Here is a 25,542-nt window from a genome sequence, read left to right as displayed (position 1 = left end):
CCCCCCCCCCCCCCCCCCAACCCCCCAGCCTCCTTACCTTTGGGAATGCTGGGGGTGGGGGAGTTCTCCCATTCCCTGGTGGTCCAGTGGCTGCAGGGCGGCACTGGCGGGCAGGCTGGGCGGCCGGCGAGGGAGCTCTTCCCCTGAGCTCTCTGCTCAGCTCCCTCGCGCGCCGCCCGCAGAGTGAGGCTGGGAGGCGGAGCCGGAATATGACGTCATATTCCGGCTCCCAGTCTCACTCTGCGGGCGGCGCGCGAGGGAGCTGAGCAGAGAGCTCAGGGGAAGAGCTCCCTCGCCGGCCGCCCAGCAACCAGCAACCAGCCCAGCGTGTCTGTTAGCCGCAAGGCTAACAAGACATTTGCCTTGGGCATTTGGGGGCGGCATTTTTTGCCGCCCCCTGGAAAATGCCGCCCAAGGCAAATGCCTTGTTTGCCTCGCGGCTAATACGCCCCTGTGTATGTGGAGTGTATGCAGTGTGTGTAACGGATATAGTGTGTATAGTATATGCAGAGTGTGTGTTTGTATAGTGAATACAAAGTGTATGTCTGTGTAATGGGTGCAGTGTGTGTAGTGGACACTGTGTGTGTATAGTGAATGCAAATTGTGTGTTTGTGTAGTGGATGTAGTGTGTCTAAATATGTGGGGTAGGATAGGGGCTGCATACTGTTGGGAATAAAAGCATTTTAAAAATGTATAATATATAGAAATGTGGTGTAAAATACACCACCTAGTGGAGCGCTAATACAAATATAAGTGATAGAGGAGTTCACTTACCCCAACAATTTTGTGTTGTCTTAAATTCAGGAATATGCTTTTAAACATACAATGAAGGGAACAAAGAGATAAAAAAACATATAGTGTAGATGATTTGGGTGAAAATAAGTGAGGAAAGTAAAAAACTGAAGCCACTCACATGGTCTGGAGCCTATATATTATTGGCTCCGTACGTAAGCCTATGTGCTCTTTTGGGCAAATAGGCTTACGTATATATTGTTAATTTATTGTGGAAATAAGGGTATTCCACTTTATGTGTTTGAGCTGCGTTGTATTTTAGGCACTGAATAGTTTCACCCATCACCTCTGTAAGGAGGGTTTTTGTTTAAGTTTGAACTTAAATACCCTTTTTAAAAGGTATTTATTTATTTTATTTGTTTGCTGTGTGAGATAAGATACCGACTACCTTGCAATGCCACAACAGTGAGAGCTAGAAAGGCATGATACATAACCAAACAGTTGCATGGCATTTGACAGTTCTGCACAATTTTATGATATGGGGAAGTCAATTTAGGCAAGTGCGTCGAAAACTCTTAATATACGCTACAGATAAGATACTCCAGACATGGAGTAATAAATGCTATTTGACATGCTAGACAAACAAGGTAGAATAAAGGCCACTGGAGCTGAACAGGCCGTTGGGATACTACATCACACAATGTGAAAATAAATGGATGAAGAATGAGAAGTTGAAGGATAGTTAGGAAAAACAAAATGGCTTCAATTTTACGGAACTACGGGTCATAGGCGGCAGGTATTAAGCTAGAATCTACTATCTCTTATAGAGACCTATATAGGGTTCCAATTACTACAGTGATTATGTATATTGACTGGAGGGTGTTGCTTAAAAAATTCAATCAATTAACAATTAAGACAACAGGTTGAAACATAACAAATTAATAAAAAGACATTTGGGCCTTTTTTTTAAAATGTATTTTAATGTAATTGTATTTCTCCATGCCTCTTACCTGTGTACAAAGAGGGGGAAAGGGCAGGCATTACATTAACTGGTGGTTTGGTGACAATTATTTTGACATTTTATAATAAATTAATATCATTATTTTGCTTTTAGCATGACCTTGTTTTTATATAGTTGTTTGATTTTCAAGATGACATTTCTGGCTTCATGGAATGTTACCGACTATGCTTTGATGTCATGTTTATTTGACTTTTATTTTACATTGATAAAGCCAGCATATATTTAACATAACAGTAGTGTTCCAAAATTCCATTAAATTAAACTGGAAATAATATGGTGAGATGTAGCTACCAGATGTATGGCATGTGTACTGTGTGCAAATGAATAGAGATGAAGCTCTCTACAAGACATTTTAAGTCTTCATATTATTAATCACCCATAACTAAATAATGCAGAGTTGATGGGGGTTGTAGTATTCTTCAATGACCCTGTAAGCAAAAATCTCTTGGAAACATTGGTGGGGAATTTAAGACAAATAGTTGCCCTGGAGCTTTACACATATGATAGAACATTTGGATGATTTGGAAACGCAATGCGTTTGCACTTGGATACACTATGAATTTTATTATCTATTCCATATTAAGGAACAGTGTAGTAAAATATGATATGTATTCAACATTACCATAATATATGTTCCCACTTTGAATGTAAGGTTTAGTTCTTGGAAGCAATTTTAAAGAAGGATTTTATGGAACTTGATAAAACGCATACAATTTTCCTTATGAATATTCACAAGAGACAAAAAAAAGGCAACTCTGTTCCAATGTTTGACTACATTATAGTCCAAAGGTTATTCAGCATGAAATGGGGATTAGTTCTGTAGTATGAGGCTGTGTATTCATGCAGTATTTACATTTTTGGTAAATGAATTCCATTAATCCAAGTTAATTGTACTTGTGTCTTCAGAGATAACATGCACATTTTTCACAGCAAATATGTTATAAAATAAACCTACAAAGTTCAGAAAGATAACTTAATCCCATTGCTATTCTGCAAATCTAGGCGCACACAATGAACACCTTTTAATTTAAAGGACCACGCTACACACATAAAGCACTTAAGTCTGCTGAAGTGCTTTTTGTGTAAGTAGTATCCTATTTTACCTGAACTTCAAAAAACATTGCATTACATTTAGAAAAACATTAGGAAGCAAATCAGAGCATCCACAGAACTCTGCGGTACCTAATCCTCCAAGGCTCTTTCATCCTTCTCTAAATGGTGATGTTTTAAAAATGTATCTATTTAAATTTTTGAAGTTGTGTGTTCCTTTAAATTTTTCTCCAAACACAAGTGATTAATCTATTAAACTGGAGATTTTTCCTTGCAATCATTTCATCATAATTTGTCAGGACTTAGTGCGCACCGGCCCGTGGGCCGCATGGCGCAATTACAGAGTAACTGGCAGGAGGGGATGTGCTCCCCTCCTGCCAGTCACAGAATGTAGCGTGGCCGAGCAGGCAGACCGCGGGGTAGAGAAGCTTCTCTTCCCCTACACGGTCTGACAGGAAGTGCTCACAGAGGGCACAGAACTGCTTCCTGTTAGACCGGGTACAGTGAGCAGGAGCTTCTCCACCACGGTCTGCCTGCTCGACCACACTACAGCAAGTTACAGGGCGAGCTGGGCGAGACTAATGGGACACATGGGGGCTGGGGGTAAACTAATGGGACACCTGGGGTGGGACTAATGGGAAACCTGGGGGGAACTAGTGGGACACATTTAGGCTGGTGGGGGGGGGGGGTATAGGAATGCATGAAGAGCTGGGAGGGTGTATAGAAATGCATGAAGGGGCTATAGGTACCTATGGAAGGATTGAGGGAGATAAGGCACATGGAGGTCTGGGGGGGGGGGGTAATGGATTGAGACACAGAGGGCTGGGGGATGGATTGAGAAACATGGAGGGATGGGGGGCTAATGAGACACATGTAAGGCTGGAGGGGGTGGAATGAGACATGGAGGGCTGGGAGGGGAGCTATAGGGACACATGGGGAGCTAATGAGACACATGGGAGTCTGGGGGGATGGATTGAAACACATGGATGTCTGGGGGGATGGATGGAGGGGTGGCAGGGGTAATGATACACATGTAAGGCTGGAGGGGGTGGAATGAGACACATGGAGGGGCAGGGGAGTAAAAATACACACAGAGAGGCTAGGGAGAAAAAAAAGACATGGAGGGGTCTAGAGAGAAAGACAGGGGCTGGGAAAGGGGAACAGGAGACACACAGAGGGGTTGGGGAAGGGGAGAATGAGACACACAGAGGATCTGTGGGGAAAGAGACACACAGAAGAGCTGCGGCCTGGGAAAGAGACTTAACAGAAAGGCTGGGGAAGGGGACAAAGAGACAAAGGGGCTGGGGCAAAGAGACAAAGGGGCTGGGGCTAAGAGACACATGAAAGGGGCTTAGGGGAGAAAGACACAAACAAAATGCATCTTCACTTGTGTCTCCTGCTCTTCCTGTAAGTTAGAGTTGACCGTTGAGAGAAAAACTTCATATTAAATGGACACTATAGTCACCAGAACTTCTACAGTTTAATGTAGTGGTTCTGGTGTCTATAGCCTGTCCCTGTATGCTGAGAAAAAGAGGAAAGGCAGTGTTTACATTGCTGCCTAGGAACATCTCTAGTGACAGTCACTCAGACGGCCACTAGAGCTGCTTCCTAGTCCAGTGCTGCACAGTGTGCAGCACCTACACGCTCTGCATGGAGGCGCTGAACGCTGCCCATAGAGATGCATTGATGCAATGCATCTCTATGAGGAGATGCTGATTGGTGTGATGAAGCACAGTGTTTTGCCACACATGCGCAATAGCCTCCCAATGCTTTCCTATGGGAATTGAATAGGCGTAGACTGAGATCATCCAGTTGTCAGCCAAAGTGAAGAGCACACTCTTACTTCAAAATAAGCAAGATAATGCCATTTTATTTACTGCTGTGCAATAACATACATTCACAATTTCAGTCCAATTACTAAACTTTTCTTAATATGTCAAGGTAGTTGGACTGAAACATTGATTATATGCAAATGCACGTCTGCTTACAACAAATCCGCTCTTTTGTTTATTTTTAAACCCTATGAATGCTTTCTTTCATGTTTGAGTGATTGTTTTCAGTTTTAAGTATTTTTTTCCCGCTTCCATTTCTGCACACTATGCTGGTGCGATGCATTATGGGCTGGTATATAATTTTTTTCCATGGCTGCTCAGTCCGGCCCTGCCCTTTGTGCATTTCTCCCTTATCTTTTTAGATTGCAAGCTTGTTTGGGCATGGCCATCTTAACCTACTGTTCCAGTATGTATTCTTTATATATTGTGTGTTTGTACTGTTTATGTATCATACAGTGCTGTGGAACATGTTGGCGCTTTATAAATAATTTTAATCATAAATTCATTTGATAGCAAATATTAAAGATTATAACAACCAGCAAGAATGAGCCTTCACATTTAAAAATCAGGATTTCAATCGAGTGTTACGGACCAGTGATTTAAATTCTGATTTAAATTGCCTTGATTTAAATCAAATCCACTCTGTGTTCCCCATATCACTGAAGCACTTTTCCGTGTTTGTATTAAAGCAAAGCGTATTGGTTAGAATTAACTGGTCTCCTATAAATCAGACAGCAGACCAGTCTATAATAAGTGTCAGATTTATGGCTCACTAATTAGATAACCAGTAAGAATGAATTTTAGATTCAGATTAGGAGCCACTCGTTTCTGGGATCACAGACAGAAATACATAATTAATGGACTTTTGGGTTTAAACATTTTATTGTTTGTTTTGTAGCGGTCAATATTTGCATTTTTCACTCCTGCTTTATGTTCTGTGTTACAAATCCGAAACAGTAATATTGACCCGTTGAGCTAGGTAATTCATATGGAAACAGACCTTGCAACTTCAAGGCTTTGATAATAGAAAGCAAGGGATGTAGAGCAGATTAACTCAGCTTTTCAAAAATAGCCTTGAAACACAAATACAACATTCTAGATAACTAATAAGTGGTATTTTACATAGCTGTGAAGGTTAAAACAGTCACATTCTGAATGTGTAAATATACATTAGTTTAGCAAGGTGTAGTCGAATGGTTTCCGGTATTCTGTTAACATGGTACAAGTAGTGGTTGTCAGGATCCCGCGGGCGGCTGCAAGGGGAGGCTGCAGTCTGCTCGCGGCACTCACCCTCCAGCCGTCCACGGTCCCCTTCCTGGCGTGCGCTCGGTGGGCGGCATCCTCCCAGCCACGGATGCCGCCCGCGTCTTCCTCTGCGTCGCCCAGCGGCAGCATGCATGACGCTGCACGCTGGGAGACCGCCCATTTTAAGAAACGCCAGGGTCAGCCACCAGACCCGGCGTTAAAGGCACAGTGCCTCAATCACAGTGGGAGGTCTAGATATCTCCCACGTGTGATTGTTAATTCTGATTGGAAATTATCCAATCAGAATTAACCTAATGATTTAAATACTTACCTTTCCTGTTCCTCTCTGCCCTGTTGTGGTCTTTGCTTGCTAGTATTGCTATTGGACTTGTGTTTCTGGTTACGTACTCTCTGGCTTGCTTATCTGACTTTGTGACTTTCTCCTACCCTTTGACCTCGGCTTGTATCTCGTTATTCTGTTTTCTGGTTCCTCTTACTCGGCTTGTCTCCTGACTATTCTCTGTGTGCTTAGCCCGGCCACTCTAAGGTCCGGTACTGCACCTCTTCTGTGTGTGTGTTAGCGTGTTTGGTTCCCGGAATCGTGACAGTGGTATTCCGACAATTATGCTCGTAAGCATGTTCAATTAGAGTGCTATTTTGGTCAATATACTGTTCAGCATCCCTAACTCTACCCCCAAATCCCGTATCCATATGCCTTACACTATGTCTTGCTTGAGATCAAGCACCAAAAATAAACCAAGCCCTAACCCTACCCACCTGACATTGTCAGAGGTATTCCCACAGCTGTCACGGAGTGATTTCCCAGGTGTGCATATTACAGAATGCTATCTGAGCACTGTGCACTATATGATTGTAACATTAAAGGGTATATTGTCTGACAGGCTGTCACAATGTGATTTACTGATCTCTCATGGCCTGATCGAACAATGTGATGAGTACAAGTCAACACAGCCCAGTACTACCTACCTTCCCTAATGAGTGATCAGGAAGAGGGGAGTCATCTAAGAAGACCCAAAAGGGTGTCCTTCACATCGAAGGAATACCCAGTCGACAGGTAAATGTGAAATAACTATATGCACATGTTGACTGTTGTGCACAGACAAGCTGCTGGCATGGAGCCTTCAATTTCTACCATAGCTAAGAAAGGTGAGGCCCAGGTACTGAACAATACTGGAATTTCCCCAGTACGAGAAGTGAAGAAGCCCCTGCTGGTGCAAATACTAAATTACAGAATTATTTCATCACGAGACTTTTTGGCCCAGGAGGCCATGACGTAATAATTGTATCTTTGAGGTGTAGAGGTGTTAAGGTCTTCACAAAGTTTCATTCAGACAAACTACAATATTTTCATTCTAGGATTAAGACAACCTCTAGTGGCTGTCTTCCAGACAGCCACTAGAGGTATTCCTGCATTCTCACTGAGTTTAACGCTGTGAAATGACGTTGGACGTCCTCATGCTTTTCATGAGAACATCCAGTGTCCTCAAATTCCCCACAGGAAAGCATTGATTGAATGCTTTCCCATGGGGAATGTCTAAGACACACAGCGCTTGCTGAGCATGTGCGTAAGGTTCCTCGATCATCGTAAAGTTGTGGAAAACAGGCAAATTAAAGTTAGTGGTGGAGATAGAGGGACGCTATAGCATAAGTGTACACTTAACCTAGTTTATAAAATCATTTAATACCCATGAATATATTCTATTATCATAAAAATACCCCCAAAACATTGACAGAAACAAATCCAACATAGTTTGACAATATCTTATTGCAATACCACCCAAACAGTGACAGTTTGTTAGCAAATACATTTAGTATAGCACTGAGAATAGCTCAGGGCGGACATGGCTGCTGGCAGGTGCCAACCTTATCAGCCAATCAGTTTATTTGTATGGTGGGAGGCTTGTTAGAGAGTTAGTCGGTAATGTCTATACATTGAATATAAACATGAGGCTTTCCCATTCTGTACAAGAATTGGGAGGTAACTGTTGGCACTGGATGGGTCTGCGTGATTCCAATTGAAAAATGCCACTTCTTTCCAAACGGTTTCTATATAACAAAGTATCTTTATGTATTACAACAGTATAATAACAGAGCTCCACTAGCCATTGGCAAGTGAAAATTCAGCCCTGGCAAATAAAAAATTCAGTCCTGCCCTACCTGCTTGAAGTGGTGAGCACCTTTTCAGCCTTGCTATTATTGTATTGAGTCCTGATAATACGTTTCTTTCTTATTACTCCAAGTGTGAAACAATATTCCTAAATGCTTAACTACAAATGTGTAAATTGTTATGCTTCAAGATATATTGCTTTATTTAAGTTAACTACAAAAAAGAAATACAATTTACTGTTTTACCTCTCTGGTTAGAATAGCAAGAAAACACCCGTTTGTAGTCTCTGAAGGCTGAATCCTAAAAAAATGATCAGCGGCAGGTAAGGGTTCTGATGTTGTGTAGAAGGGAATGATGGAACTCCCAAGCCTGTAGTAAAATACATTTATTAGTGTTTACTTAAAATTCATATTTTCGGAATATTCTAATTTTAAATGTAACATTTGGTTGTTCAGTGAAATCTAAATAGTTTAAGTTATAATATTTTAAACATACATTATATGTTTAGTCGCATCTTAAAAATGCACATGATTCGCATCACCCCAATATGATTCTAGTCAGAACAACGGGCAATGAAAACTAAAATAGAAAAATATTTACTTCTTTGTGTTAAAAAAAACAAAAAGCAAAACCCCTTATGTCCACATGATTGTAGGTAAGGTGTCTAATTCATGGACATAGAGTGAGCATGTTTTGCAGAGTTCACTATCTGTCTCTGGTCTCGTGTTGTAAAAAGTCTTTTGGATGGACATGTCTGGCAAAATGACATCAATTTGTTCTCAGATAAGGCAAAAATGAAACTTCTGTATCTTCCTGCAAAACATACCCAGCTTGGATAGCTTTGAAGAAAATAATGCAATAAAAATGTTAACACTATTTGGGCTGCAGAAGATTAAATGGGTCTTGGTTGCTGAGAGAATCTTCTCAACGTCAACATTTGCAACTGTGTGCACAGGTATCTTCCCATACACTCACCTATATGATCGACCTTTAATATTTCCAAAGTTTAACTCCAAGGCTTGATTTATTACATGTTCATTTTCTTCTTCATAAACCGAGAGAGTGAAGTACACAATTGCTTGCACTTTACTAACTAAAGTAAAAATGGAAGACAAAGAAACGAAAAGTTACTACAAATCATCACTTTACGTCTAGGCTATCTTGTCACTTGTAGCCATTTTTCAAACTTCAAGTACATCAGATAATGCGGAACTAGAAAACCTACTGGAAATATTAGCAGTTCTCTGGGTCAATGGAACTCCGGTCCTTAACCAGCTGTGGAGTCACATATTTTAAAGGGATTCTATAGTGTAAGGAATATAACTATGTCTTCTTACACTATACTTCCCTAGGCACCCTGGTGTAACAGCCATGGCTAGATTTGAGATTTACTGAATATGTGCAATAGGATGCCATTTCCAAAAATATAACGTCCTTCCCGATTTGGATATAAAAAGGTGGTTTACCATTTACACTTACATTTCATTGCATGGTTTAGCTGAAGAAGTTGCTGATTTGCAAGGTGATTGAGTTTGTCAGTGGGCACAGATCCTTGAGAGAAGTTCTGGAGCAATGTGGTGTCTACACATAAAATAATCATTCACGTTTTATCAATGAAATAATGAAACATAAACAACGTTGGTAACGTACAGTATAGTATTATAATTGACCTAAATGTACAAAATGTATGTTAGTTAAGCTTGGTTACAATAGATTGGACAGGTAGACAGGAAGATTGTGTGTGTGTATATATGCTTCATTTTAATTCAATATGTGGTTGGTTATAGATTGACTGGTTTACATTTTGCCTTCATACTGAGCAATGACAATGTGATCTTCTACAGATATTACGAGAATAGCAAGAACCCCTGTATGTGTCAGATATGCTTCCCAATTGCAAGAGCATCGATTTAACAACGACACAGTAATGCCAAAGCTTTATTTCAAACATCGCTTCATAAAAAGACCTGCCTTTTATAACACTGCTTTCTGAGCACAGACATTTTATTACCTCCTTACAGTTCTCAAGGAATTTCCTACAAGAAAACATTTATGGTTTTACTCACTAAAGAGGGAACAGCAAATCTTAGTCCGAAATAGCTGAACTGGAGTATATATATATATATATATATATATATATATACGGAACTCCGTTATTATTCTAGCATAGATAGATTATAAAATATGATCACATGACATGTTAGGCTGTTCAGGTCTGCGATGCACGGCAGGTTAAATTAATGTAAATTTAATGGAGATCCAATTTAACAGAGATGGAAGAGGGAATTATTACTGAATTTATCACTTAAAGTCCATTGTGTGAATTGCAGATAAACTGCCCTTTGTTATTTAGCTAGCCTATATGACAAAATATGCTTGTTTTGATTATTATTATTATTATTATTATTTATTATATTTTATTTTTAATTAGTTTTGTTGTTACTGTTTTCTAAATTCAGTGCATTCCTTTGATTTTCTGTCTGTAACAAATACACTGAAATCAAATTCATACAGCTTAGAAAACATACTAAATACCCCATCACACCACAGCAGTTGGTGAAAATACAGCACCTGGGAGTGTTTTTAATGATAAAATAGCAAATGAAGAAATTATTTTATTTCTGAAAATAATATAGGAATAAAAAAAAAAAAAAAAAAAAACATAGACACCTTACCTCCTTGTTCATTTAGAATAAAATCTACTGGATCACTCACACCAGATCCAGAGCACTGAGGTTGCAGCACAATAATTTTTGCTTTTTGCAGTCTTTGATCGGACGGTTCAATCTCTGTGAACATCTCATTAAGTAGTTTAATATCTGGAAAAAATCAAATTGTGGCAAAATGATAAACATATTCCCCAATATTTAAAAAGAAAGGCTCACTTACAAATAATCTTTCGAGTACACTAGTTCCGTGATTTAAAGGGAAATCATACCAAAAAAAAAAAGAAGAAATTAAAGCAACCATCAATAAGATCGACTTTTCCTAAATCACTTTAAAACAATATTTACTACAGATTTATTTTATTTTCATCTAAGTCAGCTATTCTAAGTTAAGCCTTAATTACCACTTGATTTGACAGTTGATTAGTGCAGAGGTGGACATCTTGCAATCGCATCAGCATTTTTAAACTATAAGTGACAGTAACTGATAAAAAAAAAATACAAAATAAAAAACAGGCAGTAAAAAGCACACCGTCCATTTAAACTTACAATTACATACAATAAAGGTGCTTTAGAAAAGTTGTAAGTGCTTACCATATAGACTACAAATTATCATATTACAAATGGTATAGTTAGAGCTCAAAATTTCCACTTGCCACCAGCAATTGTAGAGTGAAAAGTTAGCCATGGCCAATAAGGACCGGCAGGACCACTTTGCAAACGAGGCAGCCACCTATGGTGCACCTGTCCTGAGGGCGCAGTGTCCTGGTGACCTGGTGAGGGGAGCGCACTGCACAACTCTCCTCTCCGGCCAGTCACTGAATGTTGCGTGACTGAGCCACGACTCACGTTAGAGGAGCTTCTGTTTCGCCTACCCAGTCTTAAAGGAAGTGCTCACAGGGAGCGCTGAACTGCTTCCTGTCAGACCAGTTACTGGTTAGAAGATATAGAAGATACATCACCATGGGCCCCGGCCACGCTACAAAAGAGAGGTGAGCTAGCACGGGGGTGGGATAAGAGAGAATACACAAAGGGACAGGGGAGGGGTAAGAGACCATAAACAGAAGGAGGCGAGAAAAAGAGACACACAGTAGGGCTGAGGGGGGAAGAAAGAGACACACAATGGGGCTTGGGGGGAGAAAGAGACATACAGAGGGACTGGGGGGAGAAAGAGACATACAGAGAGACTGGGGGGATGACAAAGATACACACAAACAGGCTAGGGGAATAAGAGACACAAAGTTGGTAATTTTTGTTTTCGGTGGGTGCAAGTAGCTGGTCTTGCCTAGGGCACAAAATAGTCTTGTGGCTAGTAGAAAGTCATCCTTGGTTAGTATGACATGAATTCTACAGGCTTGCATTGACGAGTTCCTTTCAATGCCTGATAAGATATGCACATGCTAGATATAGTAAGTGTAAGAAATGTTGTGCCGTTAAAAATTACATTTTCTATTTAATATATGGACATATGCTTTCTGACGGTCTGCTGTGTAATAGGCTAAAATAAGCGATCTTGTTTTACAATGGAATCCCATTTACATATCAAAGGAGGTTATCTTCATCAAAGGGTACAGTATAAATTACTTATTTAGATGGAACAAGCCTTTCAAGTGTTTATTTACTAAATGTCTGTACATCTTCACTATAAAATGTTTCAAGAGTCATGTTATCAGGAGATCAGAGTGTCAGTGTAATTAACATCTAGGTGTAACCATGGAAGTATAGTAGTTTTCTCAAGCCATCCTGTCTCTAAAAGTAGGCTAGGCCTGCTCCGAACCTACCCAGAAACCCACCCTAACTGGTCACTTACAGAATGCTCTAGTGCAGCTGGGGGGGGAAGAGAGATCAAAGGGACTTGTGTAAAGACAGCTATGGAAAAAAAGGGCTGGATTAACCAATTTTTGGAATATGAAAGGGGGATATGTGTATATATATATATTTCTATGCATACATACATACACACACACACATACAGTATCTCACAAAAGTGAGTACACCCCTCACATTTTATTATATCTTTTCATGTGACAACACTGAAGAAATTATACTCTGCTACAATGTAAAGAAGTGAGTGTACAGCCTGTATAACAGTGTAAATTTGCTGTCCCCTCAAAATAACTCAACACACAGCCATCAATGTCTAAACCATTGGCAACAAAAGTGAGTACACCCCCTAAGTGGAAATGTCCAAATTGGGCCCAATTAGCCATTTCCCTCCCTGTTGTCATGTGACTTGTTAGTGTAACAATGTCTCAGGTGTGAATGGGGAGCAGGTGTGTTAAATTTGGTATTCACTCTCTCATACTGGTCATTGGAAGTTCAACATGGCACCTCATGGCAAAGAACTCTCTGAGGATCTGAAAAAAAGAATTGCTCTACATATAGATGGCCTAGGCTATAAGAAGATTACCAAGACCCTGAAACTGAGCTGCAGCACAGTGGGCAAGACCATACAGCAGTTTCACAGGACAGGTTCCACTCAGAACAGGCCTCGCCATGGTCGACCAAAAAAGTTGAGTGCACGTGCTCAGCATCCTATCCAAAGGTGGTCTTTGGGAAATAGACGTATGAGTGTTGCCAGCATTGCTGCAGAGGTTAAAGAGTGGGGGGTCAGCCTGTCAGTACTCAGACCATGCGCTGCACACTGCATCAGATTGGTCTGCATGGCTGTCGTCCCAGAAGGAAGTCTCTTCTAAAGATGATGCACAAGAAATTCTGCAATCAGTTTGCTGAAGACAAGCAGACTAAGAACATGGATTACTGGAACCATGTCCGGTGGTCCAATGAGACCAAGATAAACTTATTTGGTTAAGATGGTGTCAAGCATGTGTGGTGGCAACCAGGTGAGGAGTTGGTTGCCTACAGTCAAGCATGGTGGTCGGAGTGTCATGGTCTGGGCCTGCATCAGTGTTGCCGGCACTGGGGAGCTACAGCTCATTGAGGGAACCATGAATGCCAACATGTACTGTGACATACTGAAGCAGAGCATGATCCCCTCCCTTTCAGAGACTGGGCCACAGGGCAGTATTTCTTTTAATTATTGCAATATATTTTCTGTCTATGCTGACATGTCATTGAAAAGCTTATTGGTCTATATTTGCACTCCAAAAATACAAAAATAAAGAATGAAATTATTATTTTTTTTAAATACATACTTCTGCATTCCATATTTAAGAACAACTCCTGCAATTCATGTTTCCTTGTCTCAGATTTAATTCCACAAACATATATGTTGCAGGCACTCTGATTGGTGAGGACAGATATGTGAGCAATAGTAAACCCTGGACACGGATTGGCGATTATGATATCATCATCCATATTCATTAACGCTCTCAGAGAATGTGCTGCAAGGCAGTGTGACTTATCCTGGGGACAAAAGAATAAGACAAAACTGGTTAAAATATTACCACATTCTAAGGATTACACAGGGTGTGCGATCAGTTACACAACATGCAATTTACTCCCCAGTTTTTATACATTGATTACAGGATATAGGTACTGTTGCGGAGGATATGGATGTTCTAGGTGTGTATGACCAGATCTGACAAGTAAATGGAGATGCATGGCAAAATTACAGCGGTTCTATCCAGTCCAGGACAGAAGCAGAATGATAGCTGTACCGGAGTGAAGCAGGATGAAGTGTGGCAGTACATTGGTAGGATGATGACAGGTACTGTGGATTGTTTTAAACAGAACTATATGACCTGGAATTGGGGTAAGTTTCAGTGGACCAAATCTAGACACTAGAGTGAAGTTCTCCTTAATGCTTTTGATGCCTGGTCCGTCATCACGCCGTGTCACTGCTTCCCACTTTGATGGCCAATGAAGTGATTGGAGCAATCTCGAGGCTCAGAGCACATGCATATACTCTGTGCTGAGGAGGGCAGGGAGTGTGGGGTGGAGATAAGAAAAAGGAATGTAGCAGGGAGAGGTAAGAGAGGAGGTGACATACAGGCTTCTCCATGCCGGCGTGCTCAGAGGGCTATCCGCAAGACATATCTGCTTACGACAGACATACGTTTGGCACAGAATTAAGATTAGGCAGTCCGGCACGGAGTTCCATGCTGCCTACATCATGGGTGTCAAGGGTGAAACTAGACCCTGGAACAAAATGACAGAATACGCTGTATTCAAGATGAAACACGGCACAAAGATTGCTTGCTCCATGACCACTTCTAACGACTTCTCTTTTTCAGTGTGCAATGTGTTTTTGGAAACATACACAAGTGTGCTGAAGCTTACCCTTCTTTCTACTTATTTTTAAGCATCACTTTATTTGGAAATCTACAATTCATATGAAAAGCTCAGACCACAGTAATTTTCTATCGCAACAGGTTTTTTAACGTGTTCCCAAAACATAAATCTTCTATATGCCCGTAGACAATAAAACAAAGACGCAAGTTATTTGGGTATTTACAATAGTTTCCATGGTAATCTTCTATACTCCTATACTATCTCTATGCAAGCAGCACTTAAACTAAATGTTCTTAAAGAAGGCCACAGTATTTCATGTCCACATTGTCCTTTAAGGATTAAAAGATCAAGCTCCTAAATTGGCCAAACTCTGCTTTTGCTGATAAACAACCTGCCATGAATGTGTTGCCATGCAACCCGTTTACTGATGTAACGACATTGTTCCTCTGCATTGAGAATAATTCCAAGCCTGGAGAGTGGGCAACTGTGCTATAAATCAAAAACACACTTTTCACAATTATTGCTCTTTTTAGCCTCCCTGTTAAAGGGAAAAAAGCTTCCAATTTGGGAATAAAAACGGAAAACTATATGCTGTATTATAAAACTGATCTATTGTCTGTTTCTAATGGCTACCATCAGATCAAAATGCCAGTTAAGATCTGAAGCTCTAACAGTGTTCAGTTTAAGTGCCACAATGATTTGTTTCTGCTAACCATAAACTATCAGGCCAACACCAGCGGCGATGAGATATTTTTTACGGGGGTGACATCGTTGACCTCGCATTTCTCAGCGATTGTCAAGCACTCAAGCACAAAGTTGGGGTGGTGCGTGCGTCTCCATTTGAGCTGCCGTCTTACATAGGTTTCTTTGCTCATGGTGCTGGTGTGTTTGTACATATTTGGAAATAACAAATAAGTTGTATGGTATGTCAGAATATCATAAGAAAGATATTTACTCCAAAAACACATCATATAAAATGACAGGCATTAGTTATGCGGAATTGGCATATGTATGGAAAAAAGCCGAATAATAAAATTTTTTAAAATTTATTTATTTGAAAAATATGTATATTTTAAATAAGTCAGGGAGCCGAACGTGAGCAAGGTAAATGTAAAGTAAAATATCAGCTTACCTGTAGTACGAGTTTGTTATCAATAAAGAGATCTAAGTTGTTCAGTTCCTCTTTGAGGTGTGGAGGGAAAACAAGTACATTTTGGAACTGCTTGTCCATGCAGTAGCTATAATTATCCATCTCTGCAGGGGACTTTACTTCTATAAATCTTTGGCTGTTCAATACGTCGACAACTTCTGTGAGGCTTAAAAGGACACACTATGTTTTAATTATCAGCATCGTGTGTTTATCAGTCTACAAATGAGTCAATGAAATGTTTCATAACTTTTGCCAAAGTATTTTTTGAGCAATGTGAAACCCCTAAATTGGATTAATGTACGTTACTAGAAAATGAATGCTAGAGTCTAGAGATTTGCTTACTTATTTTATAGTGTGTCTGAAGATACCCTGGAAGTTAATCTATCGTTTGATAATTATTGACACATTAACGGACGCCAGTCACCCATTACCAGCTATCACAATCTCACAGAATAATAACACTTAGCAAATTCAAAACAAAAAAAAGGACTTAATTCATTATGAATAAACTGTTTTTGTTTTAACAATTCTCTAACACTTTTCTGAAAATTAGCAAGTATTTTTAGAAATGTTCAAAGTATTTGCATTGAGCAGATACATTCACATGTAGACAATGCCTGAAATGCCCATTTTGAACATATTTAAAGAATCAAACGTGCATATCAATGTTGATTTTGAATAACAGATTAATGACACATATCACTTATCATCATCACCACTGCACTATAAAGGGTCAAGTAGGTCACAAGAAATCTTTCCAACATGGATCTATTTTGTCTGTCATTAACCTCACAATCTTGAACTATTGATCTCAGGACAAAGTCATAAACAATGATAAGTAAATTTAAACCTGGCTTTGGTTTATAATGCTTTCTAAATTTGACAGCCTTGCCAGCAGAAAAATGTTTGTGACATTTTGGATTGTGATTATGTTGTAAACACTCACAAAATACCGTCCAAAAGTTATGACATTCCTGATCAGATATTGATGCTGGATTGTAATTTATTCTATTTTCAGTGCTCAAAAGTGTACTAAATGGGGGGCGTGGCCTGACCAGGGATCGAGCGGGACGCATCGGGCTAGAGCTCCGTTCCCACTGCGCTGTAGAAAGCCTACAATAGCATTGTTTTTACAGATAGCAAAACGACTCCACGATCCCATGGATAAAAGAAGCACAAAGAAGCCACACAAAAAAGGTCCGGACACCGGAACCTCGGTACTGGACATGCTGACCGGCCAGAAGGTCGGAGCGCCTGAAGGCCAAGATGGCGCCGGAACAGGCCCGAAGCCACGCTCTCCCTCACTGCGCGGGGCGCGGACTACGAGCCCGGGGGAAGGGGACGCGGCGCAGATCCTATCAAAACTGGCCGAAGTCCGGAACTACCTGGCGGGGGAGATAGAGCGGTCCACCTCAGTCCTCCGTGCTGAAATATCGGCGCTGGGCACGAGAACCTCGAGACTGGAGGACAGGCTGGAGGACACTACAAAGGCGCATAACGCGGCTGTGTCCCACGTGCTACAGCTAGAAACCCGGGTAGCTCACCTGGAGCTGGCCATGTAGGACACGGCCAACAGATCAAGAAGGAACAACATCCGTCTGAGGGGTCTGCCGGAGAGAGAAGGCGAGGGCCCCTTAGAGTCTACACTGCTAGCTCTGTTCCAGCCGCTGCTGCCAACCATACCAGCCGGCCGTTGGTGTATAGAGAGAGCACATAGGGCCCTCCGCGCAAGGAGACAGGAGCCCAACTCCCCAAGGGATGTCATCATCAAATTCCTTCACTACCAAACGAAGGAGGCCCTGATGAGAAGGAGCAGGGAGGAAGAATTAAAGCATGAAGGGGCCACTCTACAGCTGTACCAGGATCTGGCTCCCAGCACCCTGCAGAGAAGGAGAGAGTGGAGGCCCATAACTGAGGCACTGAGAAGAGCCGGAGTGCGGTATGCCTGGGGCCATCCTTTCAAGATGTTGGCGTTCCGAGGAGGAAGACCTCACGTGCTGACACCTGAGGGAGACCCGGTGAAATTTCTGGCAGAGCTACAAGTACCACCGCCGGCACAGTTACAGACACACCCGGAGACCAGAGATGCCCTAATGCCCCTACCGACAGAGTGGCAGGAGGCCGGAGCACGGCGGTGCTGACGACCGGATAGGGTACAGTACCATGGCAGAGGGTCGGAGTGCCATAACAGGGAGGCAGAATGGCGGGGGACACTGTGACATGGGGGGGGTCTCAGTGACTTTATTTGGGTGGGAGGGGAAGGGAATTGGGACTCTCATCACCCAGATCCACATGGCCCAAGAAACATGGCCGCCTACAACATTAGAGATTTGTTTTTTTTTCTCTTTTTCCCGCCCTTTTTCAATCTGGCGGGCTAGCAGGGAGCGGGACGCTGTGTCTGGGAGGAGGGGGGAGGGATTGGAGAGTATGGCGGGTGTACGGCAAGCGGGGTAACCCCACGGAGTGGTCAGGGAGGCTGCAGGGGGCTAAGGCGCAGCACGCCACAAGGGGGGCATGGAGCCACCCTCTCACACAACCCCTAACAGGGGATGGAGGGGGGGTACCAGCATGCAGATGGGGTGAAATGTGGCGACCCCCCCACTCCCAAAAAAAAAAAATTAAAAACCACTTACCCAAATTACCCGAAAAGGGGAGCGGCGGCGCGAGACCCCCAAACCCCAGCAGAATAGTAGAGGTTACAAGAGGCTTCGCCCCCGGTGGTGGCCCTGTTTCACTCCACCCCTCCCCATTTTGACACAACCCCACACAGGTAGTGGGGGCCCCCGCTCCAACCCAAGAGATCCAGACAGATAATGCCGCTAGTGGGGAGCCATCGGCGGCTAGGCAGACGGGTAGAGGAAGGGCTGGTCGAATCCACCCTCCTAGCAGAAAAGGGTGCCTCAGGAGAGCAGGCAGAGCTGGGCACAGGGCCCTCGGGGGGGGGGGGAGGGGAGGGCCTGTGCAAGAGGGGCGAGGGGGCAATCCTAGAGAGTGAAGGGGCAGAGGAGGCTTTAAGGGAACGACACAAGCAGTGGTATACAGGTAGCTGGTCGGAGAGTTGTGTTTTTTTGTCCTTTTTCCTATACATGCTTTCAGGCTGTTTTTTGAGGGTTTTGGTCTGCCTTACCCCCCCCCCCCCAAAAAAAAGGGGAAAAAAACCAAAAAAAACAAAAAGGGGGGGAAAATGTTCCCTAAATGGGTTTATTCGGTCACTGTTGGCCCTCTCAGGCCTATCAAATGTTAACTGAAACTTACGTATGTAATTGTATAATTTTTCTGCACGTTACAAAGGAGTAGTACACACAGAAAACAGACATCACTATGACACTATGCATGACAGCGCAAACGGGTTAGAGGCTCATACACCCACATCTCGAACTAGCGCTGTGCGCAGACGAGATGGGGACCTGTGAACCCCACACCAGTCTGGCAACAGATAAGACCAGACGACTACAACCGAGCACCACGCGTGCCCGGTTGAGACTTCATACCTATTTTCTTCTTCCACTTTCTATCTCCCCTATCCCTCCCCCCCTACCTCTATCATCCCTTCCCACCTTGGGGCTGGGGGTCCCTGTGGCTAGGAGTATGGATCCGGACTTGGACAGAGGTGGGCGTACCTAAGGGCGACACTTTTAGGCTGTTAGCATGGCCCTGAAAATAACATCCTTAAATGTGAAAGGCCTTAACACACCGAACAAGAGACGTCTTCTGTTCAGAGAACTGAAGAGAATGCGGTCCGACATTGCCTTCGTTCAGGAAACACATATCCCGAAACAAGCTTCCTTCCAACTGAAAGACCACACATTTAGAGTTTCCTACGAAGCCAGAAAACACACAAAACATAATGGAGTGGCGATCTTAATCCGCAATAGCTGCCCTTTACAAGTAGTCTCCACCACGGTGGACCCGAACGGGAGATATATCATTGTTTCAGGCACTCTACTATCGCATCAAATACATCTCATAAACGTTTATGCCCCTAACCACACAGACCAGAGCTTTTGGGATGACTTGACAACCATAATACAAACACTAAACCACGGCCTTATCATATTGGGGGGCGATCTGAACGCGGTGACGAACCCAGCGGTGGATAGGAGCGCACAACGAAACGCCCCAGGACCCCTAGGTCGGGGAGGACAGGATAGGCAGCGTCACAAGTTCATCATGGCTACCGGGTTGGTGGATATCTGGAGAGCACATCATCCGAGTACGAGGGATTTCACCTTCTACTCAGCGCCGCATGGCACTTACTCCCGACTCGACATGTTCTTGATTAATGAGCGATCGCTGGCGCGGGTTACGGGTTCAGAGATAGGATCCATATCGTGGTCGGACCACGCAGATGTCCATATCACCATGGGGAATCTATGCAACGCTTCCTCATGGACATGGAAATTAAACTCATCCCTATTGAAGGACCCAGAGGCAGTGGAACAGATCCGCACAGACATCCTGGAGTATTTCAACTCCAATGCCACGCCTGACATGAGTCCGGAGATACTTTGGGCAGCACATAAAACGGTTATAAGAGGCTTGCTTATTAAGTTAGCGACGGCAAAAAATAAAATAAAAGCCCAGAGCCTTCAGAGGCTCTTGTCAGACCTGCGGTCACTGGAACAGGCACACAAAGCAAACCCAAACGAGGACACATATAGACGGTTAGAGGCGACACGCCATGCCATACGAGCTTTGTTAGTAGACGACACAGCTAGAGCCATGACCTGGACCAAAAGAACTTTCTACGAACGAGCAAATAAAATGGACACTCTCTTAGCCCGAGTCCTTAGACCCAGAGCTAAAAGGGGACACATAACTTCCATACGCCACTCCGACAGTTCGGTTAAAACACTACCAAGCGATATAGCCGACGTGTTTACTAACTATTATAAGTCCCTCTACAACCACTCCCCAAACTCGGACACCCGGACGACAAGCACCGACGAGGAGACCCTTCGGTTCGTGCGGGACCTCGGACTCCCTAAGCTGCCCCTACAAGCCGTCGCTGCCTTAGCAGCCGACATTACCCCAGACGAAATAGACCGAGCAATAACGTCATTAAAAGGGAACAAAGCCCCAGGACCCGACGGGTTCGACGGAAGCTACTACAAAACATTCCGAGAAGAACTGGTACTCCACTTAGCAGCGGTATTCCAGGGGTTTCAGAAGGGAGGCTCCCCGAACCCAGACATGTCCCTAGCCACCATCATATTATTGCCGAAACCAGAAAAAGACCCCATGTCCCCTGGGAGCTACAGACCCATTTCCCTCATAAATCACGACATGAAAGTCCTAGCGAAAATCCAAGCAGAACGCCTCAACCCGTTCCTCGCGACCCTGATCGACGCGGACCAAGTTAGCTTTATTCAAAATAGACAGTTATTTGAAAACACTCGTAGAAACATAGACTTGATATGGAGGCAGGCGGCCATGAAAACCCCGACGCTACTCGTGTTGCTCGACGCGGAAAAAGCATTTGATCGGGTGACATGGCCGTACCTGTTCACCCTTTTGACTCACCTAGGGTATCCCGAACAGTTCATGACACTATTAAGAGCGATGTATACTAATGTCAGAGCACAGGTGAAGATCTCGGGGGCCCCACTCCGACCCTTCCAGCTTTCCAACGGTACGAGGCAGGGAGGTCCCCTTTCCCCCTTGCTGTTTGTACTCTCACTAGAACCTCTGCTACAGGCGCTACGGCGCCACCCGGACATAAAGGGAGTAATGGTGGGAGGACGAGAGTTCCTGGTATCAGCCTACGCGGATGATGTGCTCTTGGCTCTGACCGACCCGGTAAAGTCAATGGGAGCCTTGCAGGAGGTACTGAATACCTTCGGGCCCTTTTCAGGATACAAGGCGAATATGGCAAAATCGGGCGCCCTCCCAATAGGGGTACCAGCAGCAACCACGGCCCATATACACGACACATACCACCTAAAAATTGAACAACAAGCACTTAAGTATTTGGGCATACGCCTGACGGCTAAACCGGAAAAACTATACGACCAAAACTACACGCCCTTAATAAACCACCTAGTACGGGACATGAAAACATGGGTAGACAGGCCTATCTCATGGATCGGGCGCATCCATGCCGTAAAAATGAACATCTTGCCTAGGCTACTATTTATGTTCCAAGCGCTCCCCATCCGTGTCACTAAAGTCTCACTACAACCCCTACAGAGGGCAATCGGAGCCTTCATATGGCAAAACAAACGACACAGGATATATAGATTCATTTTATATAGACCACGCTCGAGAGGGGGACTGGGACTCCCAAACATCTACTACTATTACATAGCGACACAACTGACACAAGCGGCAATGTGGCACTCGCCGCCAGGGGACCGCAAATGGGCCGACGTAGAATCCCTAATGACGGGCGCAGACCTCCCGCAGCTTCTTATGTGGGTACCAAAAGAACACAGACCAGAGATTAAGGTCACTTGCCCTACTATAATTAATTCCCTACAGATATGGGACGCCTTTAAGCTAAAATTCCAGCTGGCATCAGACCCATCACCTATTATGCCATACTTATGCAACAAAGCCTTCCTCCCGGGCATGACAGCCAGAGACTTCAAAAACGTAGAACGTATAGGATTACAACGCATCTGCCAGCTATACGAGGGCACAGGTGTTATCTCCTTTGACACACTAAGACAGCGGGGTCACCTCTCACCCGCCGATTTTTTTAGATACATACAAATTAGAGACTTCGCGAACCAGGCGCACATAAAAACAGCGGCCCGGAGACGGACGACGTTCTTCGAACGCATCTGCCTCCACGAAATTATACCCAAAGGCATGATAACGCTCATGTACGCCCACCTCTGTGCAGAAGCTAGGGACTGGGGCAAATTAGCCTATACAGATCACTGGGAAAGAGACCTAGGGGACACACTAGAAGGTATAGAGTGGCAAGAGATTTGGGAGGAAAATCATACCTCGTCGGTGTGCGTGGCCCTCCAGGAGCAATCTATTAAAACAATGCTCCGCTGGTACACTACTCCAGTTAAACTATTCCAAATGCACAAGACTCCTACAGATGAGTGCCGGAGAGGGTGTGGCCTGAGGGGGGCATACGTCCACATGTGGTGGGAATGTCCACAGATGAACACATTTTGGAAAAGGGTGCAGACGCTACTGACACAGGTCTTTGGCAGAGCACCGGGCCTCGACCCATGGCTATACCTTTTAAGTAGGACTCTGGACGGCTGGACTAGGCAAGAACAAAAGCTTATCCATAAAATTACCCTAGCAGCAAGGAGGGCAGTAGCCACAGACTGGCTTAAGCCAGGCACTCCGCCTATCGCAGGAGTCATTAACAGGATTAAAGAAGTCCACCTAATGGACGACCTGACAGCTAGAATAAGGGGCACTCAAAAAACGTTTCAAAAGATATGGGAACCCTGGGAAAACTCCAACCTGAGTAACTGACACCCAACCTATCCCTGATGGAGACTCACTGGTCCTTCCCCCACCCCCCCCCACCCCCTCCCTCTCTACCCCCTATCTTCTTTCTGTTCACTATCTCTTTCTCCAAGCCTATTTGGCAAAATCAAAATAACTGACCAACGCACTGCATCCACGGGAACAGACACAGGGGACATAGAGAAAATGGACACCTCAGCAGAGGGAACTGGGTGTGTAACCCGTCACACCACACATGACCTGCCATGAGCAAAGCGCAAACCTTCTATATCACTAGCAAGGCACCAACTGGGCCGTAACGTAACCAGTGATACGGTTATACATGCTAAGGTGGAACAGCCACATAGCGCCGAACGCACCAAAACACGTTCACAAAGTACATACAGAGACCCCATGGCAGGTCCGCTGAAAGACCATGTTAAATGCACTATACTCTCAGTTAACCCATGTCTAATGCATGCTAATCCATGTTTAAACTGTGCAAGTTCTTGTATGTAACATGTCGTGTCAAGACTAAATAAAGAATAAAAAAAAAAGTGTACTAATGGTGAGTGAAAATTAATTTCTAGCAAGTGCTGGTGAAGAATGCTCCAAAGCAAAATTTATCCAAAGCAAAATGTCTAGAACGGCTAGGGCAGTTGTGAAGCAGAAGTGTAAGGTGTAGTTTCTACCTGCTTCCTGGCAGTTCTAAGAAAACTTGGTTTAAGATATGGTAGCACTTGACTTAAAGGGTTGCTCAAAGTACTGTGACGATTTCAGTGATTTGAAATGGTCACGGTACCTGGAGTCTGTATGTGCAGCATTTTGCTGTGAAACGCTGCACATGCCGAGTTTAACAACTTGGCTGCTGGAGTTGTAACTCCACTTCCAGAAGCGTCACAATGATTTCATTAGCCAGCCCAAAACAAATGTTCCAGGCTAGCTAATGTTAATTCTGTGTAAATCTTTACAAACCCTAGTTATAGCCATAGTCATGACACTAGGTCCAAACCTAACACACTAGCCATAGTTATGACACTAAGTTCAAACTTAACACACTAACCCTAGCCATAGTCATGACACTAAGTTCAAACCTAACACACTAACCCTAGCCATAGTCATGACACTAAGTTCAAACCTAACACACTAACCCTAGCCATAGTCATAACACTAAGTCCAAACCTAACACACTAACCCTAGCCATAGTCATGACACTAAGTCCAAACCTAACACACTAGCCATAGTCATGATACTAAGTCCAAACCTAATACACTAGCCATAGTTATGACACTAAGTTCAAACTTAACACACTAACCCTAGCCATAGTCATGACACTAGGTCCAAACCTAACACACTAACCTTAGCCATAGTCATAACACTAAGTCCAAACCTAACACACTAACCCTAGACATAGTCATGACACTAAGTTCAAACCTAACACACTAACGCTAGCCCTAGTCATAACACTAAGTCCAAACCTAACACACTAACGCTAGCCATAGTCATGACACTAAGTTCAAACCTAACACACTAACCCTAGCCCTAGTCATAACACTAAGTCCAAACCTAACACACTAACCCTAGTCTAAAATGATCATGTAATAGAAGAGATACATAATGGAAAAATGTGTTAGGGCAAAATAATGCCATCTCAAGGATTCAACTTTCTAAATATATATATTTCAATTTCTCCAGTTCAGACTATCGACCATGAGCAGCATTAATGCCACAATGGCACCCTGATTCTACAAATTGACAGATTTAAAAAAAAATTTAAAAAATTGCTCAATGTGAACAAGGAAACCTGCCTGGTTTTGGCTGTATTGACCCATGCATAGAGGGGTAACTTTGATGCTCTCAGTTCTTCTTTCCGTACATTCTCAGGTAGTATGTATTCAATAGCAGGAGCAGAATATTTTATTCGACTTCTTGCAAGAGAAGCAGCCAGTTTTGTTCTAGATCTAAACAGAGAAAACACAATTGAGATCAAAAACTGGATAAAAAAACGTTTAAGATTGCCAGACACTAATTAATGTGCATATATTTTGTAGTATTTACATTGCCATACCATTGTAAGTGTTTAACAATAAAAAAATAAACTGACA

General features: G+C 43.2%; 1 protein-coding gene across 1 annotated transcript in view; it reads right to left on the bottom strand.

The window, feature by feature from the left end:
• NSUN7 (NOP2/Sun RNA methyltransferase family member 7) overlaps window positions 1-25,542 on the bottom strand; it is a 45,189-nt gene that overhangs the window by 2,106 nt on the left and 17,541 nt on the right. The window contains exons 4-10 of the mRNA XM_063459921.1: window positions 25,246-25,398; window positions 16,001-16,184; window positions 13,830-14,040; window positions 10,684-10,827; window positions 9,488-9,589; window positions 8,984-9,101; window positions 8,254-8,377 (exon numbers count right to left, since the gene is read on the bottom strand). Of these exons, the coding sequence (XP_063315991.1) occupies window positions 8,254-8,377; window positions 8,984-9,101; window positions 9,488-9,589; window positions 10,684-10,827; window positions 13,830-14,040; window positions 16,001-16,184; window positions 25,246-25,398 (1,036 nt within the window). The remainder of the gene's footprint in view (window positions 1-8,253; window positions 8,378-8,983; window positions 9,102-9,487; window positions 9,590-10,683; window positions 10,828-13,829; window positions 14,041-16,000; window positions 16,185-25,245; window positions 25,399-25,542) is intronic.

The sequence above is a fragment of the Pelobates fuscus genome, chromosome 6 (assembly GCF_036172605.1).
Source record: "Pelobates fuscus isolate aPelFus1 chromosome 6, aPelFus1.pri, whole genome shotgun sequence".
NCBI classification, from domain to species: Eukaryota; Metazoa; Chordata; class Amphibia; order Anura; family Pelobatidae; genus Pelobates; species Pelobates fuscus.
The sequence above is the reverse complement of the archived record's forward strand: the minus strand, read 5'-3'. Positions and strand labels throughout refer to the sequence as shown.